Here is an 18,665-nt window from a genome sequence, read left to right on the forward strand (position 1 = left end):
CCTTTCTATATTCTTATACACAAGGCAGTTTACAACACCAAAATATACATGAAAGATCACACACCTTATAATAATCTGATCCAATACAAAAGTCATAACGAAAACATAACTTTAAAATAGACAACTTATGACAAATAAAATTCAATAACCCATTAGAATATAATAACACACAATAAAATCAACTCTCAATATCATCAAATAACAATTAAGCAGGACTTCATTCTTAACGATTACAATAATTCTTAACTAAAATCAATAAAAATAGCAGCAAGTCACAGTGCATAAATAACATAAAACTTAAAAAAATGTAAAAGATTAACCATTTAATACTTAAGAATCCCTAAGCAGTATACTTACATTTCTGTATGATAAAAAGAGAGGTACAAACATAAGAATATAATATAATATGCACGTGTATGATAAAAAATGCACATGTAAGCATTTTATATTTAAAAATATTTAATATGTTGTGTTTGCTGTTTTTCACTGAAAGATAGTTTGATGACTGAAGTCCATTTAATAGCAGACACTGCAGTGATTTATATGGTGAAAAGCTCCATGAGTTCAAACTAAGCATCCTGATGAGACAAGTCTAGTGGATCCATTTTTTAAAGAAGTAAAAATGGACATTCCATAGCTATAATTCATGTGTGGCAGTTCAACCATTGAGATTTGCTGAGGTTTTTTGTGGTTCTACCTTTGGGTGATGCATGAGAGTTGCTTAGGGTCTTGTCTGTTGCAACAGCTCATTTATGGAACTCCCTGCCTAGGACAACTGTGCAACAATGCAGTCATCAACTCAACATGCACCTGTTTACCTTGACCCTTGGGACCTGTGAACAGAATGAGGCGGCTTCACAGGCCTCCCTGGAGCACAGAATCAGTCTTTCACTGCTAATCTACATTGAGGAGCTGTGAGGCAGACATCCAGGGCTCTACTCAGCAGATAGGCCCCCTGCTGTAGCACATATTAAAGTGAAGTAATACACATTACCACCTAAAGGAATGGGTGTGCATAAGACCATTAAGTCCAGCGTCTAAAATTATCTAACTGAGTTTCAGTCCCCACCATTTCTATATCCAGGAGAGCAGACATGGGGTGGGTAGACTTCAGACTTTTGGGCTCTACTTTGTTTTCTGTTTTTGCTTTAAACCAGAAACCCCTTTACAGTATATATATTTTTCAAAACCAATCCTGATGCACCTAACTCCGCCCCTGAGTTCTGAACAATACAAACATATAAGAGCCATTAGATTGGGCCAAAGGACAATCTAATAATCCTGATCCAGGATCGTGGATCTAATGATCAGATGACTATGGAAAGCCTACCAAAAAAAGCCTTGCGTGCAACAGTGCTCTCTTCACTTGTGATTCCCAGCAGCTGGTATTTTGCTTCTCAGCGAAAAGAGAACATAATGTTATACTAGCTATAGTGACTATCTTCCATGAATTTGTCTCAGCCCCTCTGAAAACCACCCAAGTTGGTGGCCAACATCTTATGGGAGCGAATGCCACTGTTTTAACAATGTGAGGTGAAGAAGTACTTCCTCCTATCTGTCCTGAAACTTCACCAGCTCCCCTGGAAGGCTCCAAGCTCTAATATTATGAGGGAGAAATGTTTCTCTACTTTCTCCACATCATATTCACACACCTTTACCAAGTTCCCCTTACTCCCTTGTTTTTCTTCTTCTCAACTAAGAAGACCATATTAGAAGCAAAAAAGCTTGTTCTGATGAATTGGAAGAGCCGCAAAAAGATTCCACTGAGCACATGGATTGACAATATGGACAGACTAGCCACATACGAACAAATTGCATGTCGACGCAAATTAAGAATGGATAAATATGAAGAAATCTGGAAGGAATATTTAAGCGATAAGGCGGACGGTGGGGGGAAGTAGGGGGATGAGAGGTGGGGAAATATTGTTAAAAAGGTGTAGTCATAGGTATATCAGTACTGTACTCAAATCTGAAATGTTAAATTGTGTTATTAGTGCTATTGTGGTTTTTGTTGTATGTGTTTTTTGTGGTTGTTGTTTGTATTGAAAAAATGATTAAATAAATTAAGAAGACCCAAATATTGCAACTTTTCCTCATATGGAAGGCAACTTTTGTTTGTGTGAAGGGACTGGCGACTGAAGGCTAAAGGTGTCTTGTGAGACGTTTGCTCCAGATCCCTTACAGTGGCAATCCTCTGTAGGTCTACTCAGAAGAATCAGGCAGCGGTTGACCGTGTGACCCAAGCAGCACTGTCAGCTTAGCAGGAGAAATGGACCCTGCTTCCCAGCAAGGCTGCACTCTCCTACCCTTTCCAATCGCACTTGAAAGTACAACCCAAAAAGGGGCTCGTGGGTCCCAAGGTCGCCCTTCCTCCCGGCCCTCCGCGCTCTCGAGAACCAACGAGCAGATGGAAAGCTTTCCCCAAGGCGAAAAGCCAGCGGCGGGGAAACACCTACCGAGCGCTTGTGTTCGGTGCCCAAGGGGTAGCAGCCATGGCACGATGATCCACCCCGCGGGGAAAAGGACCGGTAGCGCGAAGTAACAAGCCCGGGGCAGCGCCTGCGATCACGTGGCGGCGAGGGGCGCGCGCTTGTGAGGCGTTTGCCCAGGGCAGCCGCGCGGGGGGCGCCTGGCGGCTGCGCCGCATTTCCTCGCCGCCCGAACTCCGGCTGGGGGCGCGTCCTGCGTCTGGAAGCGATTGGTTGGCGAGGCGCGCGCAGGGGCTGAGCTCCGCGCCGAGGCGGCCCCCTCGCCCAGCTTACAAATGCCGCCCAGCCCGCGCGCCAAACTTCACTCCAACTCCGCCGCTGGGCGCTCTCGCGCTCTCCTCGTTGCGCGCCTGAGGTGGCCTCGCGCCCCTGCCTGCCTCTCCTCCCTCTGCGGTTGCTGTGGCCGAGGCGGCTGCCGGGGCTTGCGCTTCTTGGGGCAACTCCGGCGGCAGAGACATGCCTCCGTCGTCGGCGCCGGCTGCTCCCTGGAAAAGCTTCACTCTGGCTTTGCTCTTAGCCACCGGCGGAGCGACTCCCTCGAGGCGGGTGAGTCGTGACGGGGAGGAGGGCGCGGGGCTGAGCGCTATAACCGAGGGCGCTTGGCCAGCTTGCAGCTTGGCTACTACTACTCGACGGGGTTTGCTTGTCTTTGCTCGGCTTTCTCTCCACGGTCTTGCCCCGAGCGAGTGCGAGAGGAAGAAGGGGGGGGGGGGAGAGAGAAGACCATTTGCCCCAAGACACAGCGCCAGGGCTGCCGGCGTCGATCCCTCTCGCTCCCACCCCCAGCCAGCAAAATCAGGGAGCGTCGTCTTTTGAGCCACTTTCTCCCGCCCCTCGGACAACTCCCTTGTCTTCAGGCAGTTTGCTCTGCGAGGGCAGAGGAGCTCGACGTAGTTGGATTTCTTGGCAGTTACCATTCTCCCTTCCGCCGCTTTCCTCCTTCCGTAGGCCAAGGACAGCCGGGCTATGCTGCATATATCTGAGCAATAGTGCGGGAGGTGGGTGGGTGGGGGAGTTCAGTTATAAAGCTGGCGGGGTTGCAACCACCGTCAAAAGTTTATACGATCTACACAGGGTCCCCCCCCCCCCCTAAATCATTGCTTATCAAATGGCTGTTTGCAACCGGTATCGCAAAGCAGCGTTCAGAAACTGAGTGTTCCACTGGTCTAAGACGCGCTCATCCCAAAATCTTGACAATATAATAGAGACATGCCTGACACAGGGATGAAAAAGGGGACCGTCTTCTCCTAGAGTACCGGGGGACTGATTTCTCTGGGTGTCAGGCGCTCCTAAAGAAAAGCCACTTGATCCCAGCCGAAGCATTTCTGCTATAGTTCACTCTGGAGCCGTTTCCTACAAGCACTACTCTGCCTCTTGGTGTCTGCTGTTGTGTGTGGCATTACCTTTAGAAGACTAATGGGGGTGGGATGCTCAGATTAGCTGGCTGTGTCAGGGACTTGGATGGCATTAAGTGAACTTGCAAAGACAGCTTCAGTTTGTATATAGGCTACTCAAGCAGCATCTGCATTGGGGTATACAATACCCATATATGAATGAATTGAATGAATTTTTATTACTTCGGTCACAGACCAGTTCCAGCCCACATACAATATCAAGGAAGTCATAAAACACGATAGGGATACATTTGAATTTGCAATTAGGTATAACAGGGGCAATACAGGTAAAGCAACAGTTAAAAAATACATACATTAAAACTTAGTCACTAACATATAGCCTAAAATTATCATTTAAGGCCTTAATCATTATGATAGCATAGCTTGTTCCCTAGGTTTTATGGCAATTGCACAGAATTTGGCTACCCTTAACGTGATCTCAGGATCCTTGTCCTCTACCAGGGATTTTAGACAAGTACCCATGTATATTGTTTGGGACTGTGCTGTTTGCTAGTGGAGAATAAAATATAGGTCTTTCAAAAAGGTGTTGAATGGCCTCATCTGCGTGTCGTTACCTTATCCGTACCAGTCTCAGTGCTGGGTTTCAGCATTCTCAGAACTGGGAAGGTGTGATGCTGAATATATTTTAAGTACATGCAAAGTCTGTATAAAATGCTTATGAATTTGTGGGTGATTTTTCTTTTCTTTAAAAGGGTAAACTTTCTTACCTTTGTGACTTTAAATATACTGAAAATAAATGCCTAAAAATGCTAAGCTTTGTGTAGCTAATGAATGTTTTTGCTCATGAGAAAGATGCAGTGGGCTTCTCCTCCAAGGAAGTGTGCATACAGGCCAAGAATATTTTGTGGTCTCAGCAACTTCACATAAATTTAAACTTCTTAAAAGAATCATGGTTTACCTTCATTTACCTTGAAGTAGTTTTGATTCAACTACAGACATTCTGGACATTTTGACACCTGCGTATGAGCATCATGTGCCTCTTTGCCAGTAGAAATTGGCGCATATTGTAAGTGTTGGTCAAAAGGAAATGGTAAATTATGCGGTCAGACTTTTCTTTTCAAAAAAGCATGCATCCCATAGAAAATGCTAGAAAAGAGAACAAGATGATTTTGCAATAATGGAATAAACCTCCTTATTTGTCTTAGTTATAGCTGTTAGCAAATTATTGCCAATCCTCTTGGTTGACACAGCATCCAGAAAGAGCTTTCAAACTAGGTGTGCTGGAAAAGATCCTGAGGGATTTTTTTTTTTTTTAAGTATGGGCAGTAAAGTATCATGAAGTTCAGTTAGTTGGTCTGAAGATAATGTCCCCCGTAAATAGAATGTTAAGTTTATGCTGCGGTGTGAGTTTATTCAAAGCATTAACAGTCAGTGCATGAAGCCAAGACTGAATTGCTAGTTGAAATACATGAGTTTAAAGAATGGAAGAGAGTATCAGCAAAATGTATAATTTTGCTTTATTAGTTTTGCCATTAATGTAGAAAGAGTACTTGGGGTAGGATAAATATTCTTTTGTGATTCAGTACCTTCAGTATTTAGCCTTAAAAAAAACCTTTTTGGGGGGTCTTTCAAGGTCTTGTAGCGGTACCATTTATATATTTACTACGTTTATATTCTGTCTTTCTGCCAAGGAACTCACAACAGCATAGTTGGCTCCTCTCCCCTTTATTTTCTCTTCAACATAACCATGGAGGTAGATAATGTTGACTGACACTGACTAACCCATGGTCATCTAGTGTGTTTCGTGGCTGAATAGGGTTTTAACTTTGGTCTCCTTTGTCCTAGTCTAACCACTGCACCATGTGGACATGTTGAAGAGATTTCTGGTCCCTCTCCTGCAAAACACCAACAAAGGTTTATTAAAAATAAATAAAATGTATAATTTCATAAATGGTCAGTCATTGTCCTGCTTTCAGGAATATCTTCTGACCTAGCAAGTTCCAGTGTCACCCTTGCTTGTCAGGAGGTGTTTGGCGCTGGAGGTCAAGCACAATAATTGCCTGCGAAATGGGTTTGCTTTATGAAGAGGAAGTGAGACTCTGAGCTCGATGATGAGGATTAGAGGGGATATGGCAGGAATGGTGTCATTGGGGTAGTGGAAGAAGAATGACACACTGTTGCATACTTGAATGAATGGATCCTTCATTAGTATTCCATGGGTCCAAGACTGAACAAAACAGAATTACAAAATGAGCAGATAAAGGATGGAGAGGAAGGCTGCCGCCACCACAGTAGTGCAGGTGACAGAATGAGGCCATTTCAACAGTAAGGATTGAGCAGAATGAGAAGATGCAGAACGAAAAGCAAAAACTCATATCTTTGTCCCATTTGCTTAAGAGAGCAATCTTAAGATGCAAGCTTCTGTGACAAGGCCTCATTGAGGATGAGGGAAGATAGGCTTAGGCAGATACTGTTTTTGCTGTAGGCAACCCAAGGAGCTGCTCAACAGACGGACTTGAAAGAGGCACTTTCTTCTTTAGAATTACATGAGCTCTTGATGCAGTTTTATAACCAAGCCTCTCTGCATTTCTTCTCTTGACCAGGTGGCTTTGCCCTGAGTTAGACTTGCGCAGTGTCTTCTGGTTTCTATTAATGTGCCCTCATTCTGTCACCTGCAGTATATTACTATACTGCAAAAATGAGGGATCAGTCCCAATGGGGCTGAAAACATTTTTTTTAAACAAAAGTTTTACCAAATAATAGTAGCCTCTTAATGTTGTAATAAAAAGTTTTCAATATGTTAGAGCTAATAACACGATTCTTCAAAAGGGAGCTGCACATTAAAGAAGGGAAGGTTATTACAAAAAGATCCTTTAAATATTTGCCACAACTCACTATTTCCATTTTTTAAAGATGCCCAACATAGGGTTTAAAAAGCAAAGAATATGATAACTTGTACTCCACTAACACAATTCTGGCAAAATCGAGCAATTTAAAGTTGAATTTAGTAAGGCTTATAAAATGAGAACTTTGGGCTGGATGGTACCCTGTGAGAATGAAGAGAGAGCTTGTTTGAAAACTCCTTAATACACGCAAGAATGAATAAAAGTCATGCTCATTCCTGTAGCAACTAACCACAGAAAATACATATCGCAAAAGATTCTATTGATCAGCTAGCTGCCCACATCATAGTTTTCTTGTTCTCTAAGCCATATGTTTAAGTTCAATTCTATCCATTCTATTCAGTGGGACTTCTCTCAGGTAGGTGTGTATTGGTTTATAGCTTTATTGGCAAAATTATTGACAAATTTCAAGAAACCCATCCATCTATGCTGCTTGCTTTTCCATTTCTGTTTAAAGTTCCTTAAATGTTTCTAACAAAGTAACATACGTCAAATGTCTGTTGGTTTAATGCTGTACTTTATTCGCATTCATGTACTGCTCAACTTTAAATGTGCTCACTTAACTGCATTTCTTGTGCTCTGTTGTCTCTGGGGAGCTCGTCATAGATATTTCTGCTGTTCCAATAACTAACCCATTCAATCAGTGGTATGCAAGTATCTTGAATAAACTGGGAGGAAATGAAGAGAAGCTCTTTTACTTGCTCTAGACTTCCTGACGTGGACAGCTTGCGTATTAACTGTATTTATGCATTGAGGTGACTTGACCATGCTATTAACTCTTTTTCATTCCTGATTGGATTGTGCCATTGAAGAATTAAAATAAATGTAAATTGTATCACTTTAAAGATCCATTCTGTTCAAGATCCATTCAGTTGTGAAGTCCTCACAATAGCTACACAAAAATTGATACTGAACATTGTATTCCTGGAACATAGTGTATCTCTGTGTGTAGTTCCTTCTCTACCTGTAGTAGCATTTTTAGTAATCAAACTGTTAGCGTCATGCATTTTTGGACAGTTTATTCATGCTGTCTTCTGAATAAACGTTAAAGTAGAGCGGTAGTTTCAAAGTGGAGAAATCAGTATAGAAGGGTGGAGAATTCATATATTTGCTGCACTCTATAGATTAGGGCTCTTTAAATTGCTGAGAGGAGAAAACGTGTATCTTTCATCAGTAGGGAAGGATCGTAGCTTTGAGTCAGTGGGCGAGCTCTCTCTCGTGCACGCTTTCTCGTGTGTTTTAACATAATAACTTGCTTCTTCCCATTGTCTGATAGAAGTCATTCAAAAAACTTTAGCTTGACTTTTTCATAAATTACATTTGTACTAAATAGTAAAACTCTGCAGGAAGTTTCACATAGTGTTAGTACCACTTTAAACTGTTAAGTTTTCTTATATTAAGTAAAGTTGTAATCATGCCCACTGCTATTTGATTTAAGTGGCATGTAAGCATTCCTAGAATCGCAGAATTGTAGAGCTGGAAGGGACCCTGAGGGTCATCTAGTCCAACCCCCTGCAATGCAGGGATCTCAACTAAAGCATCCATGACAGATGACCATCCAACCTCCACTTAAAAATCTCCAATGAAGGAGAGCCTACCACTTGCCCAGGGAGTCCGTTCCACTGTTGAACAGCTCTTACTATCAGAAAGACCTTTCTGATGTTTAGTCTGAATCTCCTTTCTTGTAACTGGCAGCCATTGGTTTGTCTCCTACCCTCCAGATTGCCATCAAAGTATTTAAGTGCAAATCTCCTTTTGAACACCAGTAGTGGAAATTTATTTGCAAATGGAAATACGCACACCATTGAGTAGTGGTCTCATGAGAATGTTGTGCAAATTTCAGCTTGGGCAAATGTTTTCTTAAATTTTAAGTAGAGAATAAGACTGCCAATATCTCCTAAGGGAAAATTAAGTATTCACTGCTTTATTCGCTTGGTTGCTCTTGAACATGAAGGTGCTATGTCTTTTGCTTGTCAAATCCTAAATGTCAAAAATGGCACAACACCTTTATTACATTGTGCCTAGTCTTCTCCCAGAGAAATTGAGATTTATGGCATACTACTAATTTATCCCCCTGTTATATATCAAGAATTTCAGGTATTTGACAGCATGTCTCTTCAGTTATGGTGGTTGAATACTTTCATAATTTTCCTTATTTAACAGTTTCATGTTTTCCTTGTCTGCTCTCCCTTTTATCATCTTTGGACTATAACTTGTGTCCCTGTTTCTCACTTTAACTGGTTTGGTCAGTCATTTGCTGACCATTTGTTGACTGTATTCCCCTTTTAGGCAAAATCAATACCAGCTTCATTGTAGGTCAAACTGCTGTTATCTCTGCAATCCTTATTTTTCCCGGAGTCCCATTTCAGATGAAAGAATGACATCTTTGCTAAAAAAAGTACTGGTAAATTAAAGTTTATACTTTATCACAGGGCTCTTTTCAGACCACTTTCAGACAATAAAATGCAATCACATATCAAGGAGAGGTAGCAAGTAAGAGCTGTGACTGCCTCCACCCTGTGTTTTTTATTCATCGGATAAGGCAGGCAGGTGTAATTTAAGTGTTTAAAAGTGACGCTGTAAACTTTTGAGTGGGGAAATTGCATAAATGCACAGTCCATTTCGGCTCAGAAGGTTACAGTTCTTTCCCTTTATTTTGGTTGCTGAGACTCCTTAATGTACACACATTTGCTTAAAGTAAGCACATTCGGTAGTTGTCATTTTACCTCTTTGCTTGTTGCCAGATTTGGAGCGCTCACAACCACTGTGCAGTTGACTGAAAGACATAGGATGTTGGTGTACCTGCAGTTTCCTTGTTCTTTCTAAGCAGGAAAGTTTGTAAACAGATTATAATATAGTAATAATAATACTCAACTTCAAGGAAACCGAACATGCAGAAATTCTGCTTGTAATTTCCCAGTGCTTAGGGAAAGGAAACCAAGACATAAATGCTCCTTCTGCCAAAGCAATGAATGTTTGCTAACAAATAATGGAGAGGTATATTTGTTTCAGAGGCATTTATAAATGGCCCTGTACAATTGCTGCCTCCCATCGGAGACATACGTTTCTTCAGTTCTTGCCAGTGAATAGCAAATAGTTAATTCCTGTTGACAAGAGTGAGAGTTATGCCTGGTTGCTTTCCTTGTATTCTGAAATGCGTGCTAATATATACATCATCCTGATTCAAGTTGGTGAAAGCTGTAATAAATGGATCAGTTTTGAAGCATGACCATTTCCTGTTCCTCCTGTCACAAGGCTGCATCTTTTGCACTGTGAAGAGAAGCAGCTTGTGGAAGGGGACAACTCTTGAGTAGAAAAAAGGGGCCACAGGAGGAAGGATAAACTGAGGGAAAGCCCTCAGTTGCTCAGAGTCCCAATCCAAGACTGCTCTGGGTTCAAAAAAGAAAAGTACTGTAGGATATAAAGTTTTGCTCTCTCTCTGGTTGCTTCTAAAGATATTTGTTTTAATTTGCTTTTTTGTTGAAGCAAGTTAGATTTTTAAACAGTTGTTGCTCTGTTTTAAATTTCAATATGATTTCATTGGTCTGCTCAGGAATGGTTTATGCTGGTTTAAGTGGTACATTTTTAGATATTGGTTTCATATCTTACAGCTAAGATACTAACTGTTAAGTTGCCTTGAGAAACTACTTGTTTTGAAAGGTTAAATAAAAAATAAATTAATGGAAGCTCATCAAGCAATCACAAATCTGCAGCCAGAATCCATTGCACGGGATCTTCCTGTTGTAACTGAAACTAAGTTAATGGCACTTTGCTAAAGTCTTGCTGGATTTATGTCTTTCCTTGCTTGTTTCTTCCCACCTGGAACTGTCAGATGACCTGACATCTCAAGAGTTTTATTTGTATAAAACTAGAAATAATTGTTGGAGGTGAGCAGGATACTTCAACACACTGTTTTCTGGATATTGGCAAAAACATATATATATTTGAATGTCAGCCTTTTCCCTTTGTTTAGTGATCTTATAGTTCTCCTTCTCCTCTGAAGTATTTAAAAAAAAAAAAAGATAAGTTGGGGGCAGCAGATTGTTTCATCTATTCTTACAGATAATAGTTTTGCTAGTCGAAATCCCTGTGTGTTAGAAAGCTATTTTAGCCAATTAGCCTAACAGCCAGTTTAACAGGACAATCTGATCTATTTAGTAATGAGTGCAACACCATGTAGATATATATATATACTGCTGCTAATTTAGCTGACTCTCTGCAGCATTCTGCATAATATCTGGACAGATGTTCAAAGGAAGTTAGTACCGCTTTAGTAAGGTATTGACCTCTCTCAAGCATAAACTTGTGAGTGGGGCCCTTATCAGCTCATATGAGCAGTTGCGCCCAGGAACAGGTGCAAACAGTACCAGATGTTTTCTGTATGTCTTGACACATGTTCCTAGAAAAACATACGGTGCTGCTGCACCTGTATTGTTGAAACACTGGGAAGCAATCATTAAAAAGCAATTAAACTGTGTGTGTATGTGTGTGTGCATGCATTATGTATATAAGATCTATTAAAACCTAATGATCATTACAATAAAAACATCACAGCACCAACTATTTCATTAGAAACAATCAGTTCCCCAAAGCCTGTTGGAATAAGAACAGGCTTTTTGTTGTCCTGCCAGCGGAAGGACAACAAGAAGGGAGCCTTTCTAATTTCTCTTGGAAGGGAGTTCCAAAGTCTGGGAGCAGCCACTGAGAAGGCCCTCTCCCGTGTCCCCACCAAGCATCCCTGTGAAGGTGGTGGGACTGACAGAAGAGCCTCCCCTGAAGATTGCAGAGCCTGGGCAGATTTGTATGAGGGAATGTGGTCTTTTAGATAGCCTGGACCTAAGCTGCATAGGGAAGTACTCCTTATAACTAGTTATCTTAGCAATGAGCAGAAAAGTATAGATGGAAGAGATGGCAATTCCGGCATGAAATGTTCTTTTTAGGTCTTCAGTGGGAACAAAGACTTATGCAATATATAATGAAATGAGTGCTGTTTGCAGCCAGAATGATTGCACCAAAATGAGGACATCACAATTGCATTGGTTTTTTTGAGGACTGAATTCTTATTCACATGTTTAACACAAGAGCTGCAGTAATGGGCAATGAGGGAAGAACCAGCAATATCACTTGGTATTTATCTGTGGCAGCTCAAATGCAAGATGTAATAGTTGTGAAGAGCATTTGCTTATTATGCAGTAGTAAGGTGTAGAATGCCATTTGGTTTCATACTTTAGGTATTGCTACTGTTGCTGTGGGCTGTGGATTAATAAACAGCCCATTAGTTGCATCAGATTCCAGGCCGTGAATGCATTTCCTGTAAGCACAAGAAAGTGTATAAATTATGTTAGGTGATTTAACCTAGACGTATTGATAGTGGCACGATTTAAAGCACAACACAAGTTAAGGTTGTGCAATGTCATGGACCAAAATGCTAAACCAGCATTGCCAAATATGTTAGCACTAGAAGCTTAAATTCCTCAAACAATTGAGATCTAGCTTAATGCCTTTCAGAAAGTAAGGTTTTTGCTTCTGCAAAGGAAACATCTTATTTCACTCTTACACAGTGAAAGCCAACAACGAAGAGATTTGGGAGTTTGCAGAGAGCAAAAGTATAGAATGCCAGAATGATTGACTGCAAGACGGATCAGACACAAGGATGGTCATGTCTGCACAAATAGCAGCACAATGCCCCCTCTAAATGACTCCCTGTGGTGGCTGCCTTCTTCACTGGCAACTATCTCTGCTCTGTATGGAGAAGCTTTCTGTATCTCTGCTACTGTGTACCCACTGAAATATGATTTACGGATGTTGTTCGTTTTGCAAGCCCTCCCCTTTCACAAAAGTAAAACTTATTTTCTTGCGTCTAAGCTTCGTTTTTTCTTAAGTTGCTATTATGACTTGCTTTTAAAATCTGCCTGGTGAAGCATATAGGAAGGCCTTTTGCATTGCTAACTTCAATCTCTCCTCACTGTGTGAAAATTCAGAGGTTGATGCTACAGCGTTTAGTTTCCTTTTAGATGCGGAAGAAATTTAGCTCAAATTGCATTTGAACATGAACCTGCCTGATTTACACTTTTCAAAATTGTATGCAAGCCAAAGTGCAGCTGTTCTTCAATATCTGCATTCTTCAAACTGTGCAATTTGGTTCTCAAGCCCCCAAAAATGTGTTTTAGGTGAAAATGTGTTGTAAAGATGCATTTATTCAGGAGAATAACAAAAAGATGCATAGCATTAAGGAAAATAGCTTGCACAAATGTCTACATCAGATAAGATTGTATACAAGAATGTGTATGAAGAGAAATGCAAACTAAGGGCTTACATTAGCCCTTACATTACATTACATTACATTACATTACATTACATTACATTACATTACTCAGTGGGTTTGGAACTGGCTGACTGACCGAACCCAAAGGGTGCTCATCAATGGTTCCTCTTCATCCTGGAGAAGAGTGACTAGTGGAGTGCCACAGGGTTCTGTCTTGGGCCCGGTCTTATTCAACATCTTTATCAACGACTTGGATGATGGACTCAGGGGCATCCTGATCAAATTTGCAGATGACACCAAACTGGGAGGGGTGGCTAACACCCCAGAGGAAAGGATCACACTTCAAAACGACCTTGACAGATTAGAGAACTGGGCAAAAACAAACATGATGAATTTTAACAGGGAGAAATGTAAAGTATTGCACTTGGGCAAAAAAAAGGAGAGGCACAAATACAAGATGGGTGACACCTGGCTTGAGAGCAGTACATGTGAAAAGGATCTAGGAGTCTTGCTTGACCACAAACTTGACATGAGCCAACAGTGTGACGCGGCAGCTAAAAAAGCCAATGCAATTCTGGGCTGCATCAATAGGAGTATAGCATCTAGATCAAGGGAAGTAATAGTGCCACTGTATTCTGCTCTGGTCAGACCTCACCTGGAGTACTGTGTCCAGTTCTGGGCACCACAGTTCAAGAAGGACACTGACAAACTGGAATGGGTCCAGAGGAGGGCAACCAAAATGGTCAAAGGCCTGGAAACGATGCCTTATGAGGAACGGCTAAGGGAGCTGGGCATGTTTAGCCTGGAGAAGAGGAGGTTAAGGGGTGATATGATAGCCATGTTCAAATATATAAAAGGATGTCACATAGAGGAGGGAGAAAGGTTGTTTTCTGCTGCTCCAGAGAAGCGGACATGGAGCAATGGATCCAAACTACAAGAAAGAAGATTCCACCTAAACATTAGGAAGAACTTCCTGACAGTAAGAGCTGTTCGACAGTGGAATTTGCTGCCAAGGAGTGTGGTGGAGTCTCCTACTTTGGAGGTCTTTAAGCAGAGGCTTGACAACCATATGTCAGGAGTGCTCTGATGGTGTTTCCTGCTTGGCAGGAGGTTGGACTCGATGGCCCTTGTGGTCTCTTCCAACTCTATGATTCTATGATTCCATGATTAGGACTCACAAACTATGGATTTACATGAGGACTTAAAGTAAGAAGATGATGACTGATACAGAAAAGTGAACAGAACACAACACTGGAAAAATGAGAAACTGTGAGAAGTGGTACCTCGGGTTAAGTACTTAATTCGTTCTGAAGGTCCGTACTTAACCTGAAACTGTTCGTAACCTGAAGCAGCACTTTAGCTAATGGGGCCTCCTGCTGCTGCCGTGCCGCCGGAGCACAATTTGTGTTCTCATCCTGAAGCAAAGTTCTTAACCTGAAGCACTATTTCTGGGTTAGTGGAGTCTGTAACCTGAAGCGTAAGTAACCTGAAGTGTATGTAACCTGAGGTACCACTGTATTGGACAGATTTCCATCCCAAGATGAGTGTGAGCACTGGAGACTTGGTAGTGATTGTTTATTTCTGTTTATAAATACACACGCAGAGTGCAGATAACACAGCTGCTTATTCTACCTCAGATTCCCAGAGAGGACAACTGTCCACCAAGATGATTTCACCAGTGTCCTACTTGGTTAGTCTTACTCACCCTTCAAAAACTCACAGCTGTGTGTCCGTCCATCCTGCAAAACTCTAATGGCTATATCTTCCCATCTTCAGCCTGTATGGGGAACTTGTAGCCCTTCAGAAGTTGTATTCACATTGGCCTTAGACAGCATGGCAAAAGGTCAGGGATGTTGGGGGCTGGGATCTGTTCTTCTTTACCCAGTCTTAAGTGGCTGTTGTTGCACCAAGGTGATTCTTTCATGGTGTCTTGGCAAGGTATGCTCCTATCTGGTGTCCTCCCTTCTGGTCCTGAATCTCTATCTGAACTGTTCAGTCTCTAACTGAGTGAGTGAGCACTGGCTCTTACTCATGCCCCCTGTGATGGGTGCTCACTCTTACCACTAGTAGCTGGAAGGAGGCTGTTGCCAGTCTTTCTACAAAATCACTTGCAAGCCCACCAATGGCATGGATGCTTTGTACCCTGGCAAGTAAGAAAATAAGAATGCTTACGGGTGGCAGGAGAGTGAGGCAAATATAACTCATTGTGAAACTTCCTGCCTATTCCTATGTATGGTTTGGCATATGAAATGGGGTTAGGCGGACCATAGAATTGACTATCTAGTAGAAGCTGCAGAAGGGGTCAGGTGGGAAATTGCATCACAGCAGCTAAATTAGGTTGGAATAAATTTCTTCCGTGGTTGGAAAGGCTACAAACTTTTTTGTAGCCTTCTGCTAAAAACCGATTTCTCACAGACTGCGCTCTGGCACAAACAAAGCCATATGTTCTGAAGATTTGGATATACAGAATGAAGAGCCTACCTATTGCGGGAGTGTTGGAAATCTACAGGTAGTGGTATTTTAATTGTGAAGAGTTGTGGGATGGGAATTGGGAAAAATTAGGAGTGAGTTTTAGGAACCAGGGTCTGTGATCTCTAGCTAATGTATGGAATGCTATCTAGAGAGGTGCGAGCAGTGTTCAATTTCTAAAGCTATGTACTTGGAGTCAGACTTGCAGAGGAGCAATGCCTGCTTGTCTCATAAGTGCTCCTCCTTCACTCTGTATGGGCAGGCAGAGCAGGCTTTACTTGCTTAGTGGAAAGTGAAAGGCACTGCACATGTGCTTTGGGGCAACTGTTTGCTACCAAGCCTGGGCACAATTTCTTGACTGGTGGCTTTTGTAGTCTCTGCAGCTGTTAGAGGTCACTGGGTCCTTGCATTTTCATTGCTTGGCCTGGTGCGCCTGTGCAACATGTAAGATGTCAAATGTAGCTGAGAATGGCATCTGATGTTAGCATAGAGAGCCTACATGCTCTTGCTACATATTGTTGATGGCCTCCTTGCTTTTATTGCTCCTAGTGCAACAGCCCATTAATCAACCGTTGTTCAGATTTCCACTTTAATGCTGCTGATTGAATTTCATTGCTGTTTGTTCATCTTCTATGCCTATGTTTCCCCCTCTTGTTACTGCTTCTAGGTCTTGATTTCTCTGAGGTTTTGTAGTATATCCCCATGAACGCTTCCACTTTGTTGTCGCTCCCTTTCCACTCATTTCTCGCAAACTTTGTTGTAGTGTATGTCAGAAACTCTCCCACTCTTGCTCTTTTCCTCCCCTTTTCTATAACGGATAACAAATTGGAACAGTTAGCAGCACAGAACTTAAATTAAATTGGGCAATGTAATGGTTTTCTAAAGAGAGATGTGCAGGGACTTTAGAGTTTTAATTCCCTACAGCCTAATTAGGAGTGCTAGGGCTGCCCCAGACTAGTGCATCCCTTATAAAGTCCCAATGTTTTCATTGTTCTCACTCCCTTATGTGTTATTTTATTGTCCTTTTATGAAAAACAGTGTTCAACCTTGAACTGAAGGGGGTGTGAATGGCTACAGAGTGTTTTTGCTACTTGGAAGAGAATCTAAGAAGGCCACAACTGTTCTCAGAACTGAACTTCTCTGTGTCTGACGATGGGTTTTATTTTCACTTCTAAATGCACTTGGGGATCTGTGAAAGGGAGCTTAGGCTGTCTTATTGAAGGGGAAGGTATTTATGCTGATCTGCACCACATACCAACAAGCCTGGATTTGTGTTTGTGTGTGTGTGTTATTTAAGGTTTGTCCAGTGGTGGCTGGTGCCAGTTGGGGACTGGTAGGGCATTAGAAGGGGAGGTCAACTGTAGGTGGAGTTGGAGCCAATAACAGCCAGCCAGCCAACTAATTCTAGTTTTGTCCCCAGCCTCCTTCCTGTTTTGCTCAAGGGGGTAAATAATCAGTACATGATTCAATTTAAATGAAGTAGATGCTCTCTCTCACACCCACCCCTGAATTAAAATTCCCTTGAGTTGATAGTGTTGCCTAAATACAGGCCTCTTTCATTATGAGGCTTGAATAAAACTGGACTGCAGGTGCTGTGGATGATAGCAAGGTTAGCATCATTCAGCCAAAGTACAGCAACACACTTTTGATTTGTGGCTTGTTACGGTATATATGTCGTTTTCCTAACAGAGAAGCATGCCAATTGTTGAAATACTGTTTTGAAATACATTCATCTCATAAAAGAAATGTGTGTAATGCACCATGTGGTGTGACATGCAGAATATTCCTGTAAGGAAGAGACATCTGTCAACAATATTAGCCACGATATTGTTATAAATAGAGCAATGAAGACATGGCCTTGCTTTGGCTCCAAAATTAAAAGCTTCCTACTTTGTTAAGCAGTTTTTCATTGTTGAAAGTTTTTTAATATATGGAGATTTGACTTTTACATTCCTCAGAACGCTTGTCTAAAGTGGACTCTTGTTCCGCAATTTCACTTTCCCTTCAAAATTTTCATTTCATTCTGTAGTGGTGCAATTCATTTAGTTGTGCAGTTTTGTTTAGGCTGCTATCCTTTGCCCACTTCCCTGGGAGTACATCCCATTGAACTTGGGGCTTACTACAGAGTAGATCTTACTACAGAGTAGATACAGTAAGTACAGGACTTCCATGCAGTCTCTGCCCAAGAGGGTGAAGTACTTCAGCTATAGCTATTTCTTACCTAGCCTTCCACATTGATAAACTTAGCTTTAGATCTCAGATTGATTTTTGCCTTTGTTTTAAAAGTACTGAAAAATGTGCATGCGGAACTTGACTTATATAAGTAGTCTTCACCATTTTCCCATCTGGGGTGCACCTTTTAAACCACTTGGGAACCATTTTCTTTTTCTTTTACCTTACATTTTTATGGGGGTCATGCTGCTTCTACAACCCACCATAGGACCTGGTAGCAGGTCCCAATGTCCCAGCTGAAGACCATCAAACTCTTTTCTGGCAAACCTTCCCCTTTTGATGGATTGTTGTGATCATATTGTTGCTCGGGAGCTTTTCAGAAACATTTTAAACTGAATCCATGGGACTGAATTTGGTATTGGTTTTATGTTTGTTTTTACATACTGAAGAATGGATCAGGCAATTAAGAAGTAAGAAATGGAGGAGGAAATCATCCCGCATGTAATCCCAGAAAGGTCTGGTGTAGGTCTGAATACATGTTATTGACTTCTGTATGTAGGAGGGGTGCCAAATTGAATAAAATATTGTAGGGGTCCAGGTAAGTTCTGCCCCACATAATCGAGCACACACACACACACACACACACACACACACACACCATTTGCATGGGAATGCCCATTGACTTTGTGGGGGCCTGGCCCCCTCAAATACTTTATTGTGGGGGTTGAAGCCCCCACGGTCCCTAAGAGCTGGTTCCCATGGTATGTAGGGTCTGCATACTTTTGTTTGTATTAAATGCTCTCTGTTTCCCAAACCAGAAGAAATTCCAGGTTCTGGGTTTAGTTTCCTTTGGAGGAGAGAGAAGATAGGAGAATTAGTCAGATCATAGTGGAAGGGAACAGGCACCACTAGGCAAATGCAACATCCCCAGAGAGCAACTTGCATATTCTAACCCCAAAAGCTTTATCACCAGTTCCAGCCTGGAGCTTTCCTATCTTTCATCATTCTCTCT

The 18,665-nt window shown here is 41.8% G+C and overlaps 1 protein-coding gene across 1 annotated transcript in view; it reads left to right on the top strand.

Annotated features, from left to right (window-relative positions):
* Window positions 1-2,433: 2,433 nt before the first annotated feature.
* The window catches only part of GLP1R (glucagon like peptide 1 receptor), a 103,087-nt gene continuing 86,855 nt past the window's right edge, over window positions 2,434-18,665 (top strand). Inside the window, exon 1 of the mRNA XM_081186448.1 lies at window positions 2,434-3,035. Within this exon, the coding sequence (XP_081042574.1) occupies window positions 2,946-3,035 (90 nt within the window). The 5' untranslated portion in view covers window positions 2,434-2,945. The remainder of the gene's footprint in view (window positions 3,036-18,665) is intronic.

The sequence above is a fragment of the Podarcis bocagei genome, assembly GCF_964188305.1.
Source record: "Podarcis bocagei genome assembly, chromosome: 3".
Classification (NCBI taxonomy): Eukaryota; Metazoa; Chordata; class Lepidosauria; order Squamata; family Lacertidae; genus Podarcis; species Podarcis bocagei.